This window comes from Erpetoichthys calabaricus, chromosome 4, assembly GCF_900747795.2.
Source record: "Erpetoichthys calabaricus chromosome 4, fErpCal1.3, whole genome shotgun sequence".
NCBI lineage: Eukaryota > Metazoa > Chordata > Cladistia > Polypteriformes > Polypteridae > Erpetoichthys > Erpetoichthys calabaricus.
The window spans coordinates 87,909,010-87,934,296 of NC_041397.2; the positions used below are offsets into that span (position 1 = coordinate 87,909,010).

The following is a 25,287-nucleotide window of genomic DNA, read 5'->3' on the forward strand; positions in this document are numbered from 1 at the left end:
TTTTATTAAAATCAAATAACATTCCAAACAAGCAAGTCAAGTTAAACAAAATTAGATTTGAAGCAAATCAACTCTGATTAGTTAAATTCTGTACCATGTGTAAGTTAGAACATTGAACTGAATTTTATTTTATTTTTAAAAGTATGAGGTGTTATGGGAGCAAACTAATTAGTCCTGCTTGATTATATCTCCAGACATCTGGTTCAGTTGTACCCTGATTACTGCCTACAGATTTTACACGGTTTACCTGTGTTAGCACAGGTTTTCCTCAGATACTGTACTTTCTTTCCACATTGCAAAGGCATATAATTTAGGTCTGCTGGGAAATCTAAATTTGACCTAATGATGTGTGCATGTGCATGTCATACAATGTCTTCTGCATAGCTGGTTGGTTCCTGGTGCTGTTAGGGTGATAAACTCTGGCTCTACCAACACAAACTTTGAATAAGTAGGTTCTATTTGTTATTAAAAGCTACCAGACTAAGGCAGCACTCTGACACAGTAGTTAGCACCATATTTTACTTGTATTCATGTGAGTTTCTTTGGTTATTCCAGTTTCTTTCCACATCCAAAAGATGTTTGCCTGTGTAGGTTTAACTGGCAATTGTAAATTAGCCCAGTGTATGTAAGTGTGGGTTTGTGCTTTAGTGGGCTGTGCAATAAAGTACAGGTACATCTAGGATGTGATTTTGCCTTGAGTTCAGTGAGGATGGGATAGTTTTGCCTCATCTTTGCATGAAATTGGTTTAAACAAGTTTAGTAAACATGCAGGTTAGGTTAATTTGTGACTGTAATGCCATTTTCATACAAATACCAGGAGTCAGAAACCTGAACCAGCAGTCTGCCTTTGGCCAGGTGTTTTTCAATTATAAGCAAGACTTCTGAAGGATAACCTAGTCCTGCATGGTTCCTACCAGTAACAAAAGATGCACCAGTTGGCCCTTTTTATTTGATGCTACCCAGGATAGGCTGTGTACAGTCATATATAACCATGTCTACTTGCCATTAACTGCTGTGCTGGAATAAGAAATTTTAGTGAGAACAGTAAATATTGAAAAATCTAATGCTCAATATTAGAGTGAAAAAGGAAATATCTTTAGCAGGTTTGGGCATGGGCTTCAAAAGATATGGGTGGGTTTGGATTACAGCTGGATGGGGGTGTGGCTTCTCCAATTGCAGGTAGGTTTAATTTTAACTTTTCACATTTGTGCATAGCTCTAGTATAATTTCACCTTGGCAGTTGTACCTCCATACATCTTAGTGTATTTTACTTTCATTAACCTGTGTAATCAATTAGTTAATTTGTGTTTGTGTGTTTTAGGCACTTTTTGAAAACGTAAGTAGTTTATGTCATTTGGAAGGTAACATGAAATAAATGTTTTTTGTGTGTCAAAAAATCTAAAATACTCTGCTTAATAAGAGATGGCATTACAACTCTTATTTCAAATGAAATCCATATATGAATGGTGGCACATACCTACTTGACATTTACCTCTGTTTTTTTGTTTAAAGTTTGTGCATTGTGTGAAAAATTGGTATTGAGTTGAATGAAAGTGGACTTAAAGACAACATTTATGACTTCTTATTGTCATACTGTAATAATTTTTCATGTAAATTAACATTGGTTAAATTTGTATTATGTGATTAACTTTTTTTATTAAGCTCTGCTTTGTGTTTTTGTGCAGGGCCACTTTGTGAGAAGCTTGGGAAATGTTGGAAACAAAGAGACTGAGACTGAAGTCTTGCTTCTTGAGCACGATGTTCCTCACCAGCCATTTTCACAAGCTGTACTTAGCTTTCTGCCCAAGATGCCTTGGAGCATTACAGAACAGGTTTGGAACAAGTTAATATATTAAGGTTTAAAATGAAGCAAATATTTGAAGAGTGCTGAGGATGATATTATTCAGACTTAGCAGTTTGAATCTTGAACATGTTTGATTTATAACATGTATCTGCTTAGAAGAGGTTTTGTAGGCGTATTCTGTGGGTAAATCTTCATACTCAGTAGTGGTTTTGGACATGTTTGCATATTACATTTTTATATATTTTTATATGCTGCCTCACAGAGAAAGCTGTGACTGCTCATGCATACTTTAAGAGTTTCCCTTAGAGTTTCAGATGAAATCATATTGTTGGTCTGAATGGGAAAATTTATCTGTGAAACTGTGTATTTCATAAACTTTTCATCTGCAGTCTGTAACTTAAGACACCAAACTTTCTCTTGTGAGTAACTCGATGTATATAATTCTCTGAAATAATAATTGCATGTTCGGTCATTTTCACTAAAGTCTTTTGGTGATCTTCAGTCTATAAGGACTGAATGGACTGGTTTTATATCATAGTTTCTCTTGCACTGTAAAAGTTTCTTCTTGCTTGCTTGTCTTCATGACCAAATGTGTTCATGCCTGCGTTAATCAGTTGTGCCTTGCTGCATAATGTACAGTATTTGTGATACTAAGTGTTAATCAAGTTTTGCTGGAATGAAATAAAAACTGTCAGAAACATTTATCATATGGTTGAATATCCTGAGAAATAAAACTTCACATTTCTTTATTTATGTTTTCTTACATTTTATGTCACTTTTGTGAAATATTGAGTTTATATTGATGTAAGGATGTGATGCCTGACGTGTGGATTTTTTCATGTTATGCAGTATATCTTTTAAATGGATATTGTTGCATGTACAATATATGGGAATTGTTTCATCTCTAATCAGTAACAATGGAAAATTGCTGCCATACAGCTGATTTTCTGTTTTATTTTAATGGGATTAAGACAGTGAATGTGAAAACCTTTTTATACCACCAAAAACAGCAATCTGTTGTTTAAATACAATGATTAAGATTTATGCCACCACTGAGGAAAGAATGGAACAAAACTATTTTTAAAGACTCAACTTTTAGTCTCATAACCATTTGAAACTGTCTGCAGTACTACAGTTAGTAAGGATCAAGTTAATGTCCTTGAGAGTGCAAGTCACTATTTCAGTCCATATGCACTAACAGCTACAACTAGGTAACAAAATAGCTAGGTTTCACCACAGAGCATTCAAGCCTTTTTTTTGCATTCTCCTGCAGTGTATTTGAACTGAAAGTCATCTTTCTGGTGTACATAAAGCATTATGTCTTTGTGATTTACTCATGTGAACAGTGGAAAGTAAATTATAAATAAAGAAACAAAATAATTTGCAAGTATCTGTAATGCAATGGTGGTACAGTGAAGAGAATAATGCCTTTATTGTGATTAGGAACGTCTGATAGAAATAGTTATTTTATACATTACTTATACAGTATGTATGAGTTTTAAATGTTAAATTGTTTCAGGGGATAGGCCAGATAAGAAATTTTTGAGTTGTAGTCTATCAACCATGAAGTGGAACAGCTATGAACAAATTTTTTAAAAATAAAGATTAAGATTTTATCAGTTTTCATATTGCAAGTTGCTTTAAAGTAAATTTTAATGATCTTTATATTCCAAAGTGGCAGGTAAGAATATAAAAAAAAGTAAAATTATGATTTATATGTCATGAACCTTTTTTGTAAAGTGCACTGTTACATGTAAATGAATCATAATGTTGGATTTCATTTGTGCATTTAGTTCTATTTTTACAGGATAACAAATAACTTAAATTCTTCTACAGCTACATGGGAGCTTGACATATTAGTTGTGTGTAATTTTTACATAATTGTTGCCTCATTTGTATGTTTTTGAGATAAAGTTTTAAATGCATTCTAAACCACATATTTTCTCTGTTAACTCCAGGATATGAAAAACAGAATAGATTTAAGACATCTTTTTATCTGCAGCGTAGACCCTCCTGGTTGTACAGATATTGATGATGCATTACACTGCCGGGATTTAGAAAATGGAAATGTTCAGGTATTATCTTGTTTTATGCTTGTTTTACTTTTTGTACCGTGCAAAATATTCTCTAGAGTGAAAACTTGTTTTATGAAACATATTTTGTAATTCTGCCTTTCACTATACAGTAGATTATATACTAATTTCAAATTATGTAAGTGCTAAAGTAAACTGAAAGATAATTCAGGTGTATGATTTTTTTCTTTTAGTTTAATTTTGGTAATTTACAAATCAGATAGCAATTTGTGATTTTATATTAATTTAACATGTTATTTAAGGTTACATTTTTATGTAATTTGAAAAATAGTTTGGCTATATGGTGGATTGTTGAAACCCTTCATCATCACAATAGTGCTGTGTTTCCAGGATGAAATGAGATCTCGACTGAATGTGAATTTTCTCTGTATTCCTGTAAATTTCCTGGTGTAAACAAATATGCAGATGTTTATAAGTATTCTCATCTCTTCTGTTGCTGATGTCCAGCAGCAAGCAATCATTTGAAATTGGAGAATTCAATTGTATCAATGTGACCATTTGACAGAAAGGTTTATTTTTTGTTTAATATTTATATCATGTAACAATTATTTATGAATGAAAATATTTTTTTATTAACTGAAAAAGTACAGTAGGCATTTAAATTACTTTTTAGTGCATACTGTAAATTGTTTGGAAATATGATCATGTGTACATTTTTTTTTTTTTTTGGTTTAATAAGGTTGGCGTTCACATAGCAGATGTGAGCCATTTCATTAGACCTGGGAATGCATTGGATCAAGAGTCTGCTAAAAGAGGCACTACAGTGTATCTTTGTGAAAAGGTGTGTAAGAACTGAAAAAGTACTGTAATATAGAAGTACTTAATATAGAAGTTTTCACTTTAATTCTGTTGGGTTCATTTTATTTTTATTGAGTTTAATTTGAATCCTTTCTTACACTAAATATGAAATAAATTAAAAACTTAATAGTCTTTTTCATAATTTTTTATTATCGCACTCTTTTTGTTTTTGCATATGAAATTTTGTTCACAAAGATAACAATGGCAAAAATACCATTTTCATCCTATTTGAAAGCATCCTGATAACCAAAGGTAAAAAAATCAAAGGTCAAAACCTAAATTTTCTTTTGTAATTTCATAGTCCCTAGGCTTTTGCTGCAGTATTTTGCTTTACTTAATACAGCTGTCACCTAATGTAACAATTTGATGCATCTTGCCTATAAGTCAGAATTATTAAGTAGCTACTTTTTATGTCTCTCTAGTTCTGTTGTTGCAGTAGTTTGCTTTTTTGTTACATAGCTCTGGAAGACTTGGTTCAAATTCCAGCCTTCTTGTTGGCTGTTGGATTTTTGCATACTGTATTCTCCCCATGTCTGCATTTTTTTTGTCTAGGCTCTCCAGTTTTCCTGCCATATTCCAAAGACATGGGTTAGATTAATTATTTTCTCTAAGTTGCTCTAGTTTGAGTGTATGGGTATGCTCCATATGCCCCTTAGTGGACAAGTGGTCCATCTTAGTTTGTCTCTTATTCCACCTAATGCCTGCTGAAATAGGTTTTAGCCTCCCATGATTCTGAAATTAGTTCAAGTGGGTTAAGTAAAGGGCTGGATGGTGCCTTACATTTTAAATGTATGAAATTCTTTTTTGAGGTAGTTATATTATAACTAGTGCTGCCACAATTAATCATGTTTCTTCACTAACTCAAAATAAAAATCCTTGATTAAAATTCACTTCCTTGAGTAACTACCAATACTGCAGAAGGTAAAGGAAATATGGATAATTGTCCCAGAAAAAAGCAAAAGACAGTGTCATTGGCTTGAGAGCATTTCTCTTTGAAATTGAAATGCAAAATTGAACTAGCTTACTGTCACAGTGCAGCAGCTATGCAGCAGAATCCATATTACTAACCGAGAATGCTAAACCGGATGATGGACGCAGGCACATCCGGCAATGGGCCGTAGCTGCAAAAAGACGTACTGCGCAGGCGCAAAAAGAGTCCGCGAGGGTCGGCTGAGGAGCCAAGAAAGGCGGATAAAAGAGGGCGAGAGAGGCGGATGAGGGGCCGCGAGAGGCAGACAAGACCACAGAAAAAAGGAGTGAGCACAGGAAAAATTGAGAAATGAGGCGCAAAGAGCACCCAAAAAAGGAAACGGCACATAAAAAAGTATTCAAACGCAAGCAAAGCACGAAACACATTGCACACGAAACTAGACCCAAAAAAAAAAAAAAATAAAAAAAAAGAGGCTCGCGCACAACAGCAATGCACCCCCCCCCCCTACAGGCACCGGACGGGACACACACCAAGAGGGGGATTCAACAAGCCCATGGAACACAAAAAAAAGAACACAAAACCACCCCACAGACCCTACAAGCAAGGGACGGGACACACACAAAGAGGGGGATTCAACAAGACACAGGAACACAAAAAGAAAGAAGACGCTCGCGCGACAACAATCCTCAAACACACACACACGAACATCCATAAGAAGTGACACCCAAAGCCACATATTCTAAAGTGAACATCAACACCTTCACACTAGGCAGCATAGGTGTCAGCATTGGTGGATCTCCTTACAATAAAGCACTATTAACCGTTCAACTGCAGAAAAAGAAACATATTAACAGTGACTGCGATCCTCCTTATTACTTATCCATATTTCGCATGCTGAGAAAGAAACAAGTCATGAATACACGGTCACGGGTACAAAACGAAAAGGAAAAGATAACAGGAACAAACACACGAACACGAAAGAAACAACAAAATAGACGGCTATGCAGCATAGGTGGATCTCATTACAATAAGGCACTATTAACCGTTCAACCGCAGAAAAGGCTCCATATTAACAGTGAGTGCAATACTCCTTATTACTTATCCATATTTCTAAAAGAAAAAATGTCTCGACTCCAAAAACGCAAAGCTCAACTAAAGCTTCTAACTAACGATGTACCTAAAAGTAAAAACTTTATGAACTGCATTAGATCCTACAATGGTTCATTTGCTTTTGCATATACCGGAGTAAATATCAGGCCACCAAAAGGCAATGGCCCATACTACTTTCGCATATGTGCACAAATACTGCATCGCATTGGAACAGTGCACCCTGAAACAAATCAACAACGCAAATATGCACAAATCTACATCCTAGATCCACATTACGCAAACTATCAATCAAAGTGCTGCATCGCAACAGGCACGGATTCAAAACGAAACACCTCCCGTCTCAGACATACGTTAACGGCAAGGAAGGCTACAACGGGCTTCTCACACAGCACAAGCAAATCGAATACAGCTACAAAACAACACGTCCCAAATACTACACATGCAACAACGCGCCTCTCAAACGGCACAAGCAAAACATACACCAGGAAAATTCATTCGGATTAATGAATGTCATTTGCAATCATTGTCATTCAGTTCACTTCCCTGAAGAAACAACTGGCAATACAAGTTATACATTTACACATTGTTGTCAAAAGGGTCAAATTAGACTGCCTTCTTTACATTCATATACTGAATATCTACAGAGGCTTATAACTGACGATGTACCTGAAAGTGAAATCTTTATCAACTACATTAGATTCTACAAATCGGTATCCACTATGAACATTAACGGTGGCACTGCACGTGACATCCGTCTTGAAAAAATGTTGTTTATTGATGAATGTTCAATGGCATGAAGTCATTTACTCAACACCATTCATAAACTTCTACAAACGTTTATGAATAATAATATTCGATTTGAAGGAAAGGTACTTTTATGAGGAGGAGATTTTAGACAGTGATTAGCTATTCTTCCAGATGCCATGCACTCAGCTATTGTTCAGTGCACCTTAAAATATGCAGACAATTGGCATTGCTTTCAAAAGATACAGTTAGTAAAAAAGATACGATGTCCAGAACCAGATCATAACAATTGCTTATTACAACTGAGAGATGGTACACTCACCAATACAGCTGGACTTCAGCCACATATTATTACAATTCCTCAAGCCTTTATCTGCGACAACTTAGTTACAGAGACATTTGGAACAGCAATCTCATTAGACCAAATGCCCCTTTTAACACAACGCACTATATTATGTCCAAAAAATATTAATATGGAAAACATTAATACCCAAGTCATTCCATTACTTCCTGGAGAGACACAACTCTTTCTAAGCTCTGACAAACTTGACTCTGATCACAACAATAACCATCTTAAATGACCTTACAAGTTCTGAGCTGGAATTACCTTTTACACTTAAACGGCGTGTACAAAGAAATTTTCAAATAAACCTTTACACTGTGCCACACACTTTATTGTTTGCTTTCTATTTGCATCATCTACACCGTCACACTATTCTATATCTCATTCATACATCACGCTCTTTGTCATTCCCAACACCAGGGGTTGGCGAGCGAAGCGAGCAGGGGTCGGAGCCCCTTAGTCAATTAGATTTCACCCAAGAAGTGCCTGATACTATGATGTAAGCGATGGAAGCTGTTGACTGTGTATAGTTGCATCACCTACTGTAACTAATGGGACTTATGTCTCTGATGGCACAAATTTTGTTAAAAATTATATGTGGATATCTACTGCCTGTACATATTTCCAGTTACTTGTAAAACCATTTAATTCTACTTGTTTAAACATTATGACAAACTGACAAATCTAGATGGTAACTCTTTATATGAATGCATTCTAGACTAAGTTCAGTGTTTCTCACTTTGCTGAAAGACGCATAGATAGGCCTATATAAAAAAAACTCATACAAGAACCTGAATACAGCCACCCTGTACATAGTTTTATTCACTGACCTGGTTTCTTACATTAGCAGAATACTCCTTTGTTTTTATTTTTTCAGTGATTGTCCAACAAAGACTATAGCCCTTACAAACAGTGCTTTTTATATCCAGAGAGATATAAAGGACTCACAAGTAGTACCTAATTATGTTTAATTATGGTCAAATGACTGTCACCTTTGTGTCATTTGTGTGTAATTTCTCATTTGTGTAAACCTGGAGCTTCTAAAGCACAGAGTTTAAGTACTTCTGCATACACTAACTTTTGAGTTTTTCTTCTTCAGTTAAATACCTATAGAAAATGGTTTATTTTGACTTTGGAAATTAATCATTACAGTATGAGTGAGTTCACATTATAAATACTGAATAGATACAGTAAATATGTGTACAAATCTCTTCTTATGCAGAAAATTATTTTGACTTTCAACGGGTCTGAATACTTTGGCACACCACTGTATGCAGTTATTAAGAAAATAATGTTAATCTATAAATCATCATTTATCCATCCATTTTCCAACCCGCTGAATCCAAACACAGGGTCACGGGGGTCTGCTGGAACCAATCCCAGCCAACACAGGGCCCAATCCTGGGCTGGGTGCCAACTCACCACAGGACACACAAAATCACACACCCACACACCAAGCACACACTAGGGCCAATTTAGAATCACCAATCAACCTAACCTGCATGTCTTTGGACTGTGGGAGGAAACCGGGGCACCCGGAGGAAACCCGCGCAGACACGGGGAGAACATGCAAACTCCACGCAGGGAGGACCCGGGAAGCGAACCCAGGTCTCCACTATGAAAATTAAGCAGTTCACAAACCCCTTTGGAAAATCTCATTACCAAGAAAGAAAACCAAGTGTTGCAGTCAAAGTCTAAATGATGTCACTTCCCTGCACTTGACATACTTACCAAATTTTTTGTTTGTATTATCCCTTCCTGCCACCTTCACAGTACTTCTCTGTGACAGATAAATTTAAACCCAGAGCCTGTTGTTATGCTTGATTTACTTCAAGGTAACTGTGAACTGCTTTAAAAGTTGACCAACACAAAATAATTATGTTATCCATGTACAGTGGAGAATGCTGCAATGCTTTATTTGTATTTTAACTCAATAAAAACAGAAAAGGCACGTAAGAGTTTAAAATGTTACACCTATACTAATTTTTCTTAAGAAAGCCATAGAATTTTTTTAACTAAAGCAATATGAATTGTAAACTATGCACCCTTTGTAATGTTTTAATAGAAAAAAATGAAGAATTCTGTATCTTTCTGTATATTTTCATTACCTGTATTTAGTCCTGAAGACTGATGAAAACAGACTTGAAAAAGATAATACATTTCATTTGATAAGCTTAAAAGGTTGTGTTGCAAATGTTTTATATTTTGTGAAATTCTTTTTCAGTAGCTTGAAATGCTACATAAATGTTTTTTTTTTTTTCAGGTTTTTCTAGTTTGTGATTACAGTCATCCCTCACCTATCGCGGGGGTTACGTTCCAGAGCCCCCCGCGATAGGTGAAAATCCGCGAAGTAGCTACCTATATTTATTTTATTATTTATACATATTTTAAGGCTTTATAAACCCTTCCCACACTCTTATAAACCTTTCTCACTCTCTTGTTAACCTTTCCCACACTCTTATAAACACTTCCTATGCGCTTAAACACTTTCTACATTCTTAAACACCGCAGACCAACACTGCACACTGCACGCAGCGATCAGACGTCGATGTGTCTGCACTCGCTTTGTGAAGGGGGGCAGCTGAACTCACTCTGAGCAGAAATGGACTTTGTGCTGCTTCTGCCAAAATGCCTGCTTGTCGCTCTGCGCGTTCAGAAGGAGGAGGAGGAGTGTGTGTGTGGGGGTGTGAGGGCTGAACGCAAGTTCGCTCAAACCCCCCCCACCCCGGAGGCGCAGTAAGCTCCTGCTACTTCGCATTGTTAAGGGGGTGGGGAGCTGAATGAACGCTAAGGAGAAGTGGACTTTGTGCTGGCTTTGTGCTGCTTGTCGCTCTGCGTGTCAATAATTTTAAAGCCTTGTATTTTCCTGTCTCACTGTCTTGTCTTGCGTGAAGTTAAAATGTTTTATAATAGTGAGATGTTACTCATATCCTTAGCCCGACATCCACATATCATATGTGTTAACAAAGTGTGTTTTATAAGTTTACATGTGTTTAAAGCATGTGGGATGGGTATTTTAAGACTTAAACTATAAAAATGTTTATTTATATGGTCTTTCTATATCGCGGATTTTCTCCTGTTGCTGATGGGTCTGGAACATAACTTCCGCGATAGGCGGGCAATCACTTGTATTTAACAACCCGCGAAGTCGTGAATCCGCGAAAAGTGAACCGCGAAGTAGCGAGGGATTACTGTACTCTATTGATTGTCAGAATAATTATTATTTAATTGACATAATGGATAGTGACAACACTAATAATGATTACAGTAGAATTAATAATTTAATAAAAGAGTAAAGCTTTGCTTTGATTTGAAAAAAATGTAGTTGCAATTGAAGATTTAAATATTACTTTTAAATTTGATGGTTATTTATATATGTGCATAATTTTACATTATCTTTTTCATAGAGAATTGATATGGTTCCTGAACTGCTGAGCTCTAACTTGTGTTCACTAAGGTGTAATGTGGAAAGGTAAGGATATTCTGGTAAACTTTGTAATTGGATCATTTGTTTTTAAAGTGATAAATATGATGTTTTACTTTCTAGGCTGGCTTTTTCATGTATATGGGAGCTGAACCAAAATGCAGAAATTCTAAACACCAAGTTTACAAAAAGTGTAATAAATTCCAAGGTAAATGTTTATTATTTTTAACAGTATTGCTGTAAAAATGCAATTTGGCTGGGGTTGGAGATCTAGTACTGTATGTATTGGCACATGCCCTTTATATATGACTGTGTTGTGGCTTGAATGAAAAGCCGAATTAACATGAGCTTTTTAAGACAGAGCTTGAAAATGTGCTTTATTTTATTACTGTTTAATACCTATTTTTCAAGTAATGTATAAAGTAACAACATAAATGTATAGGCTGTTCAGGTCTGAGTTATATGACAGTAATGTTTTAATTTTTCCCCCCTCAATGAATAGGCTTCTTTAACTTATGCAGAAGCTCAGATGAGAATTGACGACAGTAGCATGAATGATGAAATTACCCTGAGTTTAAGAGGTCTAAACAGACTGGCAAAGATTCTTAAGAAAAGAAGAATTGAAAATGGGTATGCATTTTTTTAATGCAGTGAATGCATTTTATTTGTTCATCTTGTACTGTTATAGATCTAAATCTTCATTTCCAGTAGAGAGGTATGATGTTTTTGTTTCTTTTAAAAAAAACTTGTAGTACAATTTGCAAAAATAAAATGCATTGCTAAAAAAAGTTTACTCAATCAGAAAGGTTGGACATGTACTTTACATAAAGTTATCATTAGAAGTAAAATCGGTGCCCACTTTGATATTCTAAACCACTGAGAAATTATTAATTCTTAATTTTGCTATTTTGTTTAGTGCATTAATGCTTCAGGTGTTCTCTTAATGGAGAAAAAAAAGGTTGTACCTGACACACCTTTACAAAAAGCAAAATATGGTACATGAATCAAGAAATACTGTATAAGGTCTTTAGTGTATGTTTTTTGTTTCATTCTATAGGTGGATAATTTTTTTTTTTTTTTTTTTGCAGAGCACTTACACTTTCCTCACCTGAAGTTCGTTTTCATATGGACAGTGAGACACATGACCCAATTGACCTGCAGACTAAGGAATTGAAGTTTGTGACTTTAATCTTTTTCTTTCTCTTAAAACAAACTATTATGTACATTTGTTACTTTTTTTAATAGAAACTTATCTTAAATTTGCAGTTATACTACATTTTCATAATTAAAATGAAGCAAATGGCTAATAGTTTCTGGTTCCATGTGCATACAACAGCTGCTATTCATGTGTCAAGTTTGCACATGTATGACAATTTCAGCAACCTCATTTTTGTCTTTGACAAGGGAGTCCTTTTAGTAAACATAATTTTTAACTAGTGCCATTGACATTAACGTAATATTATTACTGCTCAACATAAGTAGGCATTTAATGTAGCCATGTCATCTACTAAAAGCATCTCCTTGCTTAATGAAAACTTATGAATAGTACTCTTTCAATTATTTATAACAGTTGTGTCATATTACCTTATGAATTAAGACTATTAACTGTTATGCTTAAGTTAAATAGTAGAAGATAAATTAATGGTTTTCAAGCCTTAAAGTTAAATTAAAAGTTTCAGTTTAACAGGGTTACAGTTCTTTAATGGGTTGCATGGATAGTCATTACTGTAGAAGCAGTTCATGATCAACAAAAGTTAATCTCCATACAATAAAAGAAATTATTAAGAATGAAATTATAAGCACAGTGGAAAGAAAAATGTATGGTTTTGTCACTCCTTGTTGTAAAACTAGTGGTGGTTTAACATTTCTAGCCAAAACATAACAATGAGAGAAAGCATGTATTTTTTGATACATAAATGGATAAATAGTACTACTGTTATACAGGGAGATTCACTTGAAAGAGGCCCCAAATATTCTGTAATAACTCTCGCTAGGACGAAGCAATCTGAACAAAACAACGTGCAATGTGCTCCTCAGCATATGGCGCTTTGAACAGGCCAGGATGCCCCAGTGTTGGAGCAATGAGTAGGCGCAGGACCATGATCACAATGTTTATCCTCCATTTGCAACATCTGGGTGCATACTGCCCGTACCCTTTCACTTAGTCACTCAACTTCTCATCAGGATGTCATACAGTATTGAGCAGCACGTCTTCATGGTGCGAACCTATTGGGTCATCAGTTCATTTAAACGATGTCAGAGTCAACTGGATGATCGTGAATTAACGGAAGGTTACTTCCAGTAAGATGGAGCAATATGTCGCACATCGGCAAGAAGCATGGCAGAAATTGAGTCCTTCTTCGGCGACTAATTTCAAAGGGGCTTTGGCCACCACGGTCGCTGAATCTGACACCACCAGACTTCTTCCTTTGGGGTATGCTCAGAGGAACAGTATATTTGAACAAGCCTTGCACTGTGGAAGATTTGAAGGAAAACATCCAATGTGAAATTGCTGCTATTCCCCCAAGACGCTTGCCGATACATTCAGGAACATGAAAACCACTTCCAGCATCACATGTAATGCAATCGATTACACATACTTCAAGGTATGTAGCGTATTTTTTTTTGGTACCTTCATAATGGGAGTTACAACAGAATATTCTGGGCCTCTTTCGAGTGAATCTACCTGTATATATCCTTATATCTGCATATGTAAATAAATTGTCCACATTTTTGACCTGGGTCATCAGCAGTTGCAGGACAGTATAAATATGTTTACACTTCAGGCCCTGTGTTTAATTTTTATCTAATAAAGCTGAAAGAATATATCCAATGTACTTTTTTAAAACAACACATACTATAGATACTAGCATCTGCTACATATTCTGATATGTAAAAAAGAAATTAGCATTTCCTCTGGGGTGATGGAACACCTCTTACTTTTTGCAGTCTAATTTCCTGATGTGGGAAGCTATCAACATGCAGGAGACAACAGACGAAGACCTGGCTAGCAGCATCTCCCTGGAGATGCACTGACAAAAGGGATGCATTTCCAGATGGCTGCACACTTAAAACTGTGTCATAAAAACAGTGTACAGCTTCACTTATTGTCAAATAATTATTTTTTAGTGATAGAAGAGGCACGCTAGCCTCCATAAATTAATGAACTTGTTTTTTGGACATTTTGCTTGCATTTTTTTTGGACATTTTTCTTGCATTTTCAGGCCTGATATGACAAGTCAAACAGTTGTAATGAATATTAAATACGCTTTTTAAAAATAGCTTTTAGTACAGAACAACTAAGCTTTGCATGTAATTGAATGTTCACTTTGATAATAAATTACAGTTTACTATTTTTAGGAAAGATATGCTATAGATATTTCTACTGTGACCTGTTGTACAGTATCTCAGTTTTTCAGAATATACTCTTAATTGCATGTATTTTTCTTGAATGTATAGAATATAGGGCACATATTTTGCTCTCCGCATATGAATAAAACATCATCAACTACAACCAAATACACATGCTCTACAGGGCCGTGAGCAGTATAAATTATGACGTTTCCTTCCTGATTATCTTTAATGATTTACTTTGCTTGGATTTATTGCTGACACCTTTAAACAATTATTTACACTAAAACTCCATTTTTTTTTTAATATGTGAGATGTTTTTGCTTCTAACATGCATTTCCTTTAAGTGTGAACAAGCAAAGTTGTCCAAAATCTGAATATTCAAATTTAAGGTTAGAAAATGTCAGACTAAATGTAAAAGAGATACGTATTAATTAAATTTATAACGTAGAGATAATTATCTGCTCACAAAATCAAAATATATTTTGGCATCTCTTAACTACTTTGAGATGCCACCTTAGTGCACTGATGCCTTCCTTCAGAAAATACCTTCTGGTGGTTACAAAGCTCAATAGTTTTTTTCTTTAGTGTGAATGGAAAGGGTTTTCTTATTTTAGAATCTATCCAGTTTCTTGACATCTTTCACAGAGAGAGCTAAATTTTTGAAAACTAACCTTTTTGAACTGACCAAGTTAGTCATAGGACCTCTTAATCAATTAACTCTTCTAAACATCAGAGAGTCCTGCATATAGATATCACAACATATAGCATATTTAACTCCACAATATCCTGCCTTTCTTTATACAGTATATACTCATGGCTGGGATATTCTAGGTATTAATGATGGTTAACAGATCAAAATTCCTAAAATACTTGTTTTCTGCCTTTTCTATTTTACCAATAAATTTGTGCAGTGGCTGCATGTGTATAAGGGGCTAATGTGAAGGCATGAGGTATCGGATGGTTAGTGTTGATATAACAGCTACCAGGACTGAAAGCCATTCCTTCATTGCACTCCTATTCTTTATACTATTAATAATGTGCAATTTAATGCAAATTTTATTTTTGTTTATTAACTGGGACAAAGCTGAAGCATTATTTTTTCCGTAAAACTATTTTTACACAGTAGCATATTGAGAGGTCTGCAAGCTAATACACAAGATTTTATATATCCAAAGGAAAACAAATAAATTCTGAGACTTCATTCGCTAATGATTTTTGTTTGATGCATTTTTCATTAAAAATGGATTGTGTAAGAGCAGATCCTATCACATTTGTCTCCAGAATACAGTTTGAATTTATACTTTACATGGATTTATTTTATGACATTTTTTTTGTATGCTGTGTTTCAGCCAAACTTGTGTGAAGTTTGCCTCAGTGGTGTAAATGTATTTACTTTTGGATATAGTAGCATCACAGTTATTAATCTAGATCCTCTTAATTGGTTTTTGTGTTATTTAAAATACTGTAATAATGCTTTTTAAGTTCTGTGACAATGTATATTGAAAAGCATATTTTAAAATAAAATGCCCCCAATTAATACGCATTAGGGAATGCTAAAATTGAAGGAAGTGATTAACAATGAGATACCATCAAATAATTTCATAAATTGTAGGCATTTTTAGTTGGCATCAACTTTTGAGAGAGGCAACTGCAGCATCATAGTGCCATAGTCCTGCCTTGAAATTTCACACCTAGGTACCGCCCATATATGTAGTTTGAAAATTTCCCCACATGAGGAAAGTGTGGATGTTTGAGTAAAAGTGCAGTGGACTGGTTTCTGCCTTGTGTCCATTGACAATGAATAGGCCTACGTCTTTATCCTAGTATTTTTAATTTAATTTTTACTCTTTTCAGAGAGACCAACTCAATGGTGGAAGAATTCATGTTATTGGCAAATATATCGGTAGCCCAGAAAATTTATGATGAGTTTTCAGAATGTGCTCTTCTTCGAAAGCATCCTGCTCCCCCTCCTTCAAATTATGACATGCTTATTAAAGCAGGCAAGTCAAAGGCAAGTGTGTGTTTTTTTATATGCCTAAATATGTTAAGCAGAGTAATAAAAATGTGAAATTTAACTTTTTAAGGTAGAAGACTACTTCTTTTTTTGTGATAGTGGTTTGCCAGTTATCAGTTTTGTAAAGACTTTATTTTGAACTTGGTTTAGGTCAGTAATATGATGTCTCAGTGTTTTTTTTTTTTGTTTGTTTTGTTTTTTTACTGTGTTCAGAATAATTATAGCATTACTAGCTGTGTAACACTGTTCTGTAAAAAGCACAGGGTCCTAGAAAATATTGAAATCATCAGAAAAAAACTCTAAACATAGAAATGTCAGGTAATTGAAAGAAACTACCCTGGGCATCTCTCCCCTAGGAGGTTTCATTTTGCCAATGTGCTCGCATTGTTTGTGTATTAGCGGCAGGAGGAAAAGTAAAAGGGCTACTGTTTTGCCAATGTGCTTGCCTCGCTTGGTATCGTCATTGGTATCCTCGGAGGTTGAGCCCTTACCCCAACTCCACCTCTTACGTCCGGGCCGGACAGACACACACACTTCCACGCTTAGACGTTTATATATAAGATATTTTATGCAGGCAAATTATTATTATTTTTTTAATTACTGTATAATGAAGACAAAAATTTGTGTAATACCTGGGCATTACATTAGTCATCACTAAGAAAAATGTACACTATAATTTTAAATTCATTTTAGAACAACATACTTAATTACAAAGGGTGTACACAATTATTTAACCAAGGTTTCTTTTTTAAATTATTTTTATTAAAAAAATATATCATTCATTTCAAGATGGTTTTACTGAAGTGAAAAAGTTCTGAAAGTTCACCATACTTTTCAGCTTTTTTATTACTAGAGACTAAATTTAAGTAGGGGTGCATAGACTTTTTATATTCACTGCATGTGTTTTACAGTTCAAGTGTTGTCTTCTTTTTTGGGTGGTATTGTATATTTTTATTGAATGTTGTCAGCTCCTCAGCCACAGCCTGATAAAAGATACAGGGGAGTCACAGAGCACAAGTAACACAACATTATAAAAACTGCCTTCTGAAAAAGTATTTTCTCCATTTGAATCAAAAATTGGTTATATTATTTTTTACGTTAGTAACTTTAAACAGACATTTGCTGCAATTATTAATCACTTTTTCATAGCATTGTAGAGACATTTATATCTGCCTTACTGCTGTGAAATTTTGAGCATTAATTTCATATTTGAATTTAAGAACTTAGGTTTGATCATTCAAAAATTCTACCACCATCATGTTTGACTGTTGGTATAAGTGTCTTATTGCACATGCAATGTTAGCTTTTCAGTAACTATAAAATAACACTTAGTTCACCAAAATTTCCATTTTTGCTTTAGAACAATGTTCAAGAAATTTTGAGGGCCATCTGAGTGCATTTACCAAACTGAGCACTTGTGTTATTTTATTAGTACAGTTGAGCAGTGGTTTCAGCCATGGTAGCTTTTGCTGAATTTCAGGTTCGTCCATTGTTTTTGTGCTTTTGAAATCATAAACACTAATCTTGGCAAATGAAACATAGGCTTGGACATCCCTGGAGTTTGTTGTAAGCTTCATAATGACATCACTGAAATTCAGCATTTTGCTCTTGGAACAGTTTCGGCATGACTACACCTCCTGACTAATATTCCACATTTTCTTAATTTGCACATTATGGCTCTTAACTTTGGTTTAGTAGAATGCTAAAACCTTAGAGAAAGTTGTCTAAACTCTTAAGATAACTGTTAGACATTCATAACATTTTATCATAGGTTTTCTAGAAATAATAATAATTATTATTTTTTAAAAGAGTTTTGTGTTTTATGCATGTGTGTGTCTTCTATTTGCTGATGGCTTCAGTCTGAATTTAAGGGCTAGAGTTAATCACATTCCCACTGGGCACATCTGATTTAAGTCAGCCCTGGTTTTTAATCAAAGAATTCAGATATCCATCCGTCCTTTGATCTATTGATTTTTTTTCAGTATCCATGTTTCCATTTCAGAGACATAAGGTACAGAACCTGTCCCTGCATCATCGGTCATTAGGCCAAAAAAAGACTTTGATATGGTACCACTCCATCACAAGACACAATCACAATATACACACGCTTACTCGTACATAGTTGTTAATTTAAAAAAAAACAAAAAAAAAAAACTGCTGCCCTGACAGTGCCCATGAGTCCGACACTCTATGACATTTGTGCTAAACATTCAGACAAATTCCAGAGCCTGTTCTGGTGACACCAAGTACATGTCATGAGCTAGATATTTTTTTATGTTACTATTAAAAAAAAAAGAATAAATTAGCTATTACACCTGACAGATTAGCACAGTCTACAGTAAAAGACAATCAGTGGCTTTCCATGGCTTGTCTCAACAGGCGATTGAAACATACAGAAAAACACTTATCTGAAAACTTACTTTTTAGTGTATTCTGCAGTTATGCAGAAAGTGCAACACCAGAATGAAAATAATCTAAAAAATTTTTGATACCTCAGTTGATGGCTATTGAATATGACCTCACCAAGTGCATAGTAGTGTGAAGTTTATTTGCCATAAAATTTTAAGAAGCCTACACTATCAGTTATGCACATTTCTTATAGTAGGGGCATTGAAGGTCACATGCCCTTTTCAGTTAACTATGCTTTTTGGGTATCTAGGAACATGGTCACAGTCATTGGCAATGGATAATAAAGTACAGTTAAAACAAAATACATATTTTTCTTATATCTGACAAATATGTTCTTGATTCACTTTATTTAGGATATTGTCATCAAGACGGATTCAGCAAAAGCCCTTGCTGACTCTCTGGATGCTGCTCATGTGGAAGACTTTCCATATTTTAATACCCTGCTGAGAATCCTAGCTACGCGCTGTATGATGCAGGCTGTTTACTTCTGCTCTGGAATGGACAGTGATTTCTACCACTATGGTCTTGCTTCTCCCATCTACACACACTTCACATCACCAATTCGAAGGTATTTATCAGTCATTGGACATTTTTATTTTTTCATATTTGTTTTTATTATCTTTTCTTCTGACGAAAAAATAAATAACTGTTAAGGTCAGAATAATGTATAGTTGAAATAAGCTTCTGCAAATATGAATAAAACGGTAGACACATATATTCAAAATGAGTATCAAATTTGTTACATCATTTGATTAAAGTTAATTGGTATTTCTTTACAGAACCTTTTATATTTTTGAGAGATAATTTGGAGATCATAATAAAATACACTGCAATTACGTTTGTGTGTATTATAAAATAGGAGCACAAGTTAAGCAACATTTCCAAAACAGCAAAAACTGTTTAGGCAGCCGGGACTGAATTAGAAGTCTTTTGGTTGCCAATCAAGTGACCCATCTACTGCAACATGTCAAGCCAGGTTTTGCATCCGGTGTAATACAATGAAATTCTTACCTGCATGTCTCCTCAAAATAGTTGTCAATAAAAAACACAAAAATATAAATAAATAAAGTAGACATAGCATGTGATATGCATACATAGACACACATTTTAATTGTTGCAATACTTGTTTTTAAGATAGCTGTTCAGTTACCATACATCTTTTGGGTAGAAATTGTCTCTGAATCCACTGATGAAAATAACAGATGTCACGTACTGTTTGCCATAAGGTACAGGTGATTACAGTGGCTGTGCAGGATGGCTGAGATCTTTAATAATACTGCTTGCCTTTCTAAGGCAGCATGTGCTGTATATGTCCTGAATAGAAGGCAGTTGTGTGCCAGTAATATTCTGTGCTGCCTTCACCACTCGCTGCAATGTTTTATGTTCTTGAGCCAAGCAAGTGCTATAACAGGATATGATGCAGTCAGTATTGAGGGGCTCTACTGTAGAAGTTCTTAAGAACAGATGGAATAATGAGAGATGTCTTCTTCTAAAGGCTGCCACATTTGATGATGTTTTTGTAAATTTCAATCATAGCCTTCATTTACAAAATCTTGGAGAGTCAGAGGCAGTCACTGGCATGCCCTCATGAAGACCAGTATCGTAATGTTGCACATCTTCCACTCTAAGCAGAAAATCGGACATCTCTGTCATGTGCTGTTACTTGCTGTCAGAAATCCCTGCAGGAATCACCTCAAAACCTATCCTTAGGTGCAATGTTTATCCTGATGTGAGCAGAAAAAACTACTGATATCTATGTGTTTGGAAAAGGCTAAAAAGTCGTTTTAAGGTTGTAGAACTCTACTGAATCACAATGAGTGTCATTTTCTCCAAATGGAAAAATCTTCCCAAGAGTAGACAGCTTGCCAAAATTACTCGGACGGTACAGCATTCAATCATGCAGGAAATCATAACTGATTCCAAAAAAAATTCAAAATGCCGCAGGCTTCACCTGCCCTAGCAGAGGTCAGTGTTAGCAACTCCATATCCAGAAAGACACCAGGCAAAAATGGGCTTCATTGCAGAGTAGCAACAGAAACCACTGTTACCCAAGAAGAATGGAAATGGTTATCTTTATTTTTCAAGAAGCACCTGGATGATTTCCAAATCTTTTGGGAGAGTTTTCTATGAAGAAATGGAACAAAAATGGATTTTTGTGGATGACATAATGACATCCAGTATATAACTAATACACCACTTCACAGAATATCATACCAACAGTACAGTAAATGTGGTGATATAGTGGTGATACTTTACTGTCCCAGCACTAGGATGACATGCTGTAATTGAAGGAGCAATGACTTTTTCTCTTGTATCAGAAAACTCTTAAGGAGAATGTGTTGTCATCAATCTGTGAGCTAAAGCTGAAACATAGTTGGTTCATTGATCTAAAACAGGAGAGAAGGTCCATGTCATAATGGCTGTAATGAAGCAAAATTATACTTATGAACTAGTCTAGTAAATGTTCAGACCTAAACCCAACAGAGATGCTTTAGTAGAACATGAAACGAGAGGCTTCTCTTCAAAAACTTTCCAGTATATCTTAATTAAAGCACAGTGATATGAAAGACCGATGTGTTATGTTGCAGTCATTAAAGCTAAAGGTAGCACAATCAGTTATTAAATGTAAAAGGCAGTGTGCACAATGCCAGTTGGAGTTAGATGATTTTGTTCATTTAATAAATTTATTTTAAAAATTGACTATTTGTTAATTTTGATGTCCTTTAATATTAGATTTTTATTTTAAGAACAAAAAACATAAATTTTGCAATAAGTGACACAATCACAATACTATGTACAGTATATGTCTCCTTTGGCAGCAGTTATGCTCTTACTTCATTTTGCATCACAAAGAAACAAATGTTTAGTTATTACCAGTATTTGATTGTTTCAGTTGTATTAACCTTTGGCTGTCATATGAAAAGTAGTGTACTTCAAAGTGCAGACAGTGGGGAAACTCTCAGTATTTTTTATAGCTGTATGACAATTTTTACAAAGGCTAATACAAAATTACTCATTCTGGTGAAGCTTCAAATTGTATCTGGACCCAAAAAAAAAAACTTTGTCCATATGTACCACTCTTTTTTTTTTTTTTTAACATTTTTTCCATTACATGATCATGGGAAGTTGAAGCCTATTCAAACAGAATTAGATACAAGGTAGTAAGAAATAACAATTCAGGAAACTAACTAGTATAAAATAAAAGCATCATTTTTATTTTTTCCCCACTGATTTTTCCTTTTTTTTTCCTGGTTTAGATGGAGAATAGATTGCTTATCTAATATTCTATCTTGTCTGTAGACATTTTTCAAATGGTTAATCTTGCAGATTATTTTAGTTTTGATTGAATTGTTTGTTTGAATATTTAAGTTATTTGCTTCTCTTTCGTGGACAGCTCTCTACTAATCATGTTAGTTTAGATCTAATATTGTCTAGTTTTTCAAACATTACTATACACATTTTTTAAACAATCTGAAAAACATGACAGATATATATATGTATATGTACACACAGCCAGTTCTTATTGAACTTAAGTAATGGAAGGGAAAAGTAGGATGTGGAGATTCTAAACCATGAAAATACACAACAAAGTAGATGTAATGCCAAGTTTTAGAACTGATACAGTATTTAAAGTGAAAGTTCTTCTATTTTGATATATATATACGATCATAGTAATACTAAGGCTTGTGTTTATATGCAACATTTTAGTTATTTGTTTCTTTACATTTGAAGTAAGTTTTATTTTTATTCCAAAATAACTCAACAATTTTAAAAAATTAATTCACTTACTACCAACAAAATGGATCATAAGTTCTTTGCAGTTTTCCTTCATATTTAAACAAGGCAGTATGAGGTAACAGTAGCTCACTAGAGTACAGACCAAAAAGTTCATTACTTTTATATGCATTATCCAAAAATCGAGAAATAATACAATAGTTTAGAAACCTAAATGTCATATAACTGATTAACTTTACACAAGGGTAGTACCTGTGTATCCGTATGATACCTTCTCTGGTATGCTTAATTACGGAGTACACTGACTTTGACTGGTATTTATTTACCCAGTACAGACCCAGCAGGTAAGATATCCTCACATTAAGAGCAATTTAACAGCTGATAGGGAAGTGTAGTTTGCACAAGGTGAGAAGGTGTGTGCTTTCTAAGTTTGCTAGTCCATAATGCTGTCAGTAGATATTCCCAAGAGGAAGAAAACACTTTGAATTTGAAAGTAAGTTGACAAGTATGATATAAAGACACCAGTAGAGGTTCCATTCTATGTCTTAAAAGAAACAACCATAGTCAAAAAAGATGTCAAGTACATCAGTTGCCACAAACTGTGTTTGATAGTTGGCAAATATATGCAGTGTTTTGTTCTTAAAACAATAGGTAATAAAACTGGCCAATCTATCTCACTTTAGATATCATGCTAACTTGCTTATTATTGGGGGAATTGTGTATGACATGGTAATGTTTATACACAAGTCTGACTGAAGTTTTGACACTGGCTAGAATTTGTTTTTGTCATTTGTGCCAAGATTTTTACAAGATTAGCCAGGACACAATGTTACTTCTGCAAAATTAACTCACAAAGTATACACATGTAGCAGTGTCAAAATCAAATCTGTACAGCTTTATCAATTTTCTTGTTAGTTTATTCGAAAAAGTAAAATAAAACAGTTATCTTTGTTTTGTAGATATTTTAATGTAAATAATGTACAGTTTCCTGTAATCCTCTGGGTCTAGCATGTCTGTACAAGTGGCTTTTGTGGAAACTACCAGATAAACGAATCTTGAAAGTAATGAAAATTATACTTTTTATATTTTGTAGATATGCTGATATAATAGTTCATAGGTTATTGGCAGTGGCTATAGGAGCAGACTGTACATACCCAGATCTGATGGACAAACATAAACAGGCAGCTCTGTGTAATAATCTCAACTATCGACACAAGATGGCTCAGTATTCGCAAAGAGCATCAGTGGCCTTCCACACTCAGGTACAGTTCAGTTTTTTTTTTTCTTTCTTTCATTATTTTTAGCTAATTAAGAAAGTTCACATACCCGGGATGAATACTCTCTAATACAATTGACACAGGAAACACAGTATGCATGTAATGCTGATAACCATTCTGAAAAACTGGTCAACCCACAATGAAACAACCTGTATATTTTCTTCTCTTTTTTGGGGTGGCATTAATTGACTGTTATATTGCAAAAAATGCTTATATTCTTAACTTTAATATATAATTGTATAATTCTATTATAGTTGGAATTATAATAGAATTTATGGCATGAGTTTGCAGAGTGAAATGTGTGTAATTTTAAGCAAGTTAATGGCTGGAATAAAACTCTTCATTTGGTAATAGATTGTTTGCCCCTAAGGTAGTCCTTTTAGTTTCACATTTTTACTGTTAAGTATTTCATTAATCAAAACTGGCCCTAAGTTTTCTAAAATAAATGGTAAACGTCTTCAAGATACAGATATTAGAGAAACTGATGTTTTTAATAAAAATGAATTAGGCAAATAAAACTTATTTGCTGGGCAAAAACGGAGGGAGTGGATGGTACAACTACCTCACAGCCCCTTAAGACCGAGTTCAAATCTCAGCCCAATCACAACTGGTGAGGAGTTTATCCATTGGGTTCAAATCCATGCCTGAAGATTGGTGTGTAATTTGCATGCTCTTTTCATATTTGCATATTTTAAAAGAAAGGTTAATTGGTGACTCTAAACTGAGAGTGCAATGCTGGCTGATCTTGGTTGATTCCTGCACATGAATGTTAAAGTGATAGTCAAAGTTCAGACTTTTAAAAATACTGCAGCAAGAATAAATTCTGGAACTGGCAAGAATGGAAGAATGGCCATAAATTCATTATTTCGAACATGTGGATCATTAAGTATATGCACAGTGCTCTAAAAAAGTACTTGCCCCATTCTTAATATCCTTTATTTTTGTTTATTGTCACAATTAATGGCTCTAGATCAGTCTTTCTCAAAGTGGGCGATAACGCCCCCTTGTGGGCGCTGGAGGCATCCAGGTGGGCGTTAAAGGGCCCAGAGAAAATTGGGGGGTGTTGAAGCAGTTTAGGGGGGCGATGGCTGATTTGTGTTTTTTTTCTAATATTTTAAAATTTAAACTAAAATCAAAACCTACCTACTATACTACATCGATTATTTCGTTCTTATTCCTGTCCTGTTTGATTGAATAAATATAATAATTTATCATGGCTTTCGTAGGTAGCCCATGAGCAATCAAGTTTTA

The 25,287-nt window shown here is 34.7% G+C and overlaps 1 protein-coding gene across 1 annotated transcript in view; it reads left to right on the forward strand.

Annotated features, from left to right (window-relative positions):
* The window catches only part of dis3 (DIS3 exosome endoribonuclease and 3'-5' exoribonuclease), a 53,233-nt gene that overhangs the window by 20,954 nt on the left and 6,992 nt on the right, over positions 1-25,287 (forward strand). The window contains exons 9-18 of the mRNA XM_028799618.2: positions 1,686-1,832; positions 3,763-3,879; positions 4,577-4,678; positions 11,231-11,295; positions 11,371-11,455; positions 11,750-11,877; positions 12,336-12,422; positions 16,456-16,612; positions 19,378-19,592; positions 23,853-24,021. Of these exons, the coding sequence (XP_028655451.2) occupies positions 1,686-1,832; positions 3,763-3,879; positions 4,577-4,678; positions 11,231-11,295; positions 11,371-11,455; positions 11,750-11,877; positions 12,336-12,422; positions 16,456-16,612; positions 19,378-19,592; positions 23,853-24,021 (1,272 nt within the window). The remainder of the gene's footprint in view (positions 1-1,685; positions 1,833-3,762; positions 3,880-4,576; positions 4,679-11,230; positions 11,296-11,370; positions 11,456-11,749; positions 11,878-12,335; positions 12,423-16,455; positions 16,613-19,377; positions 19,593-23,852; positions 24,022-25,287) is intronic.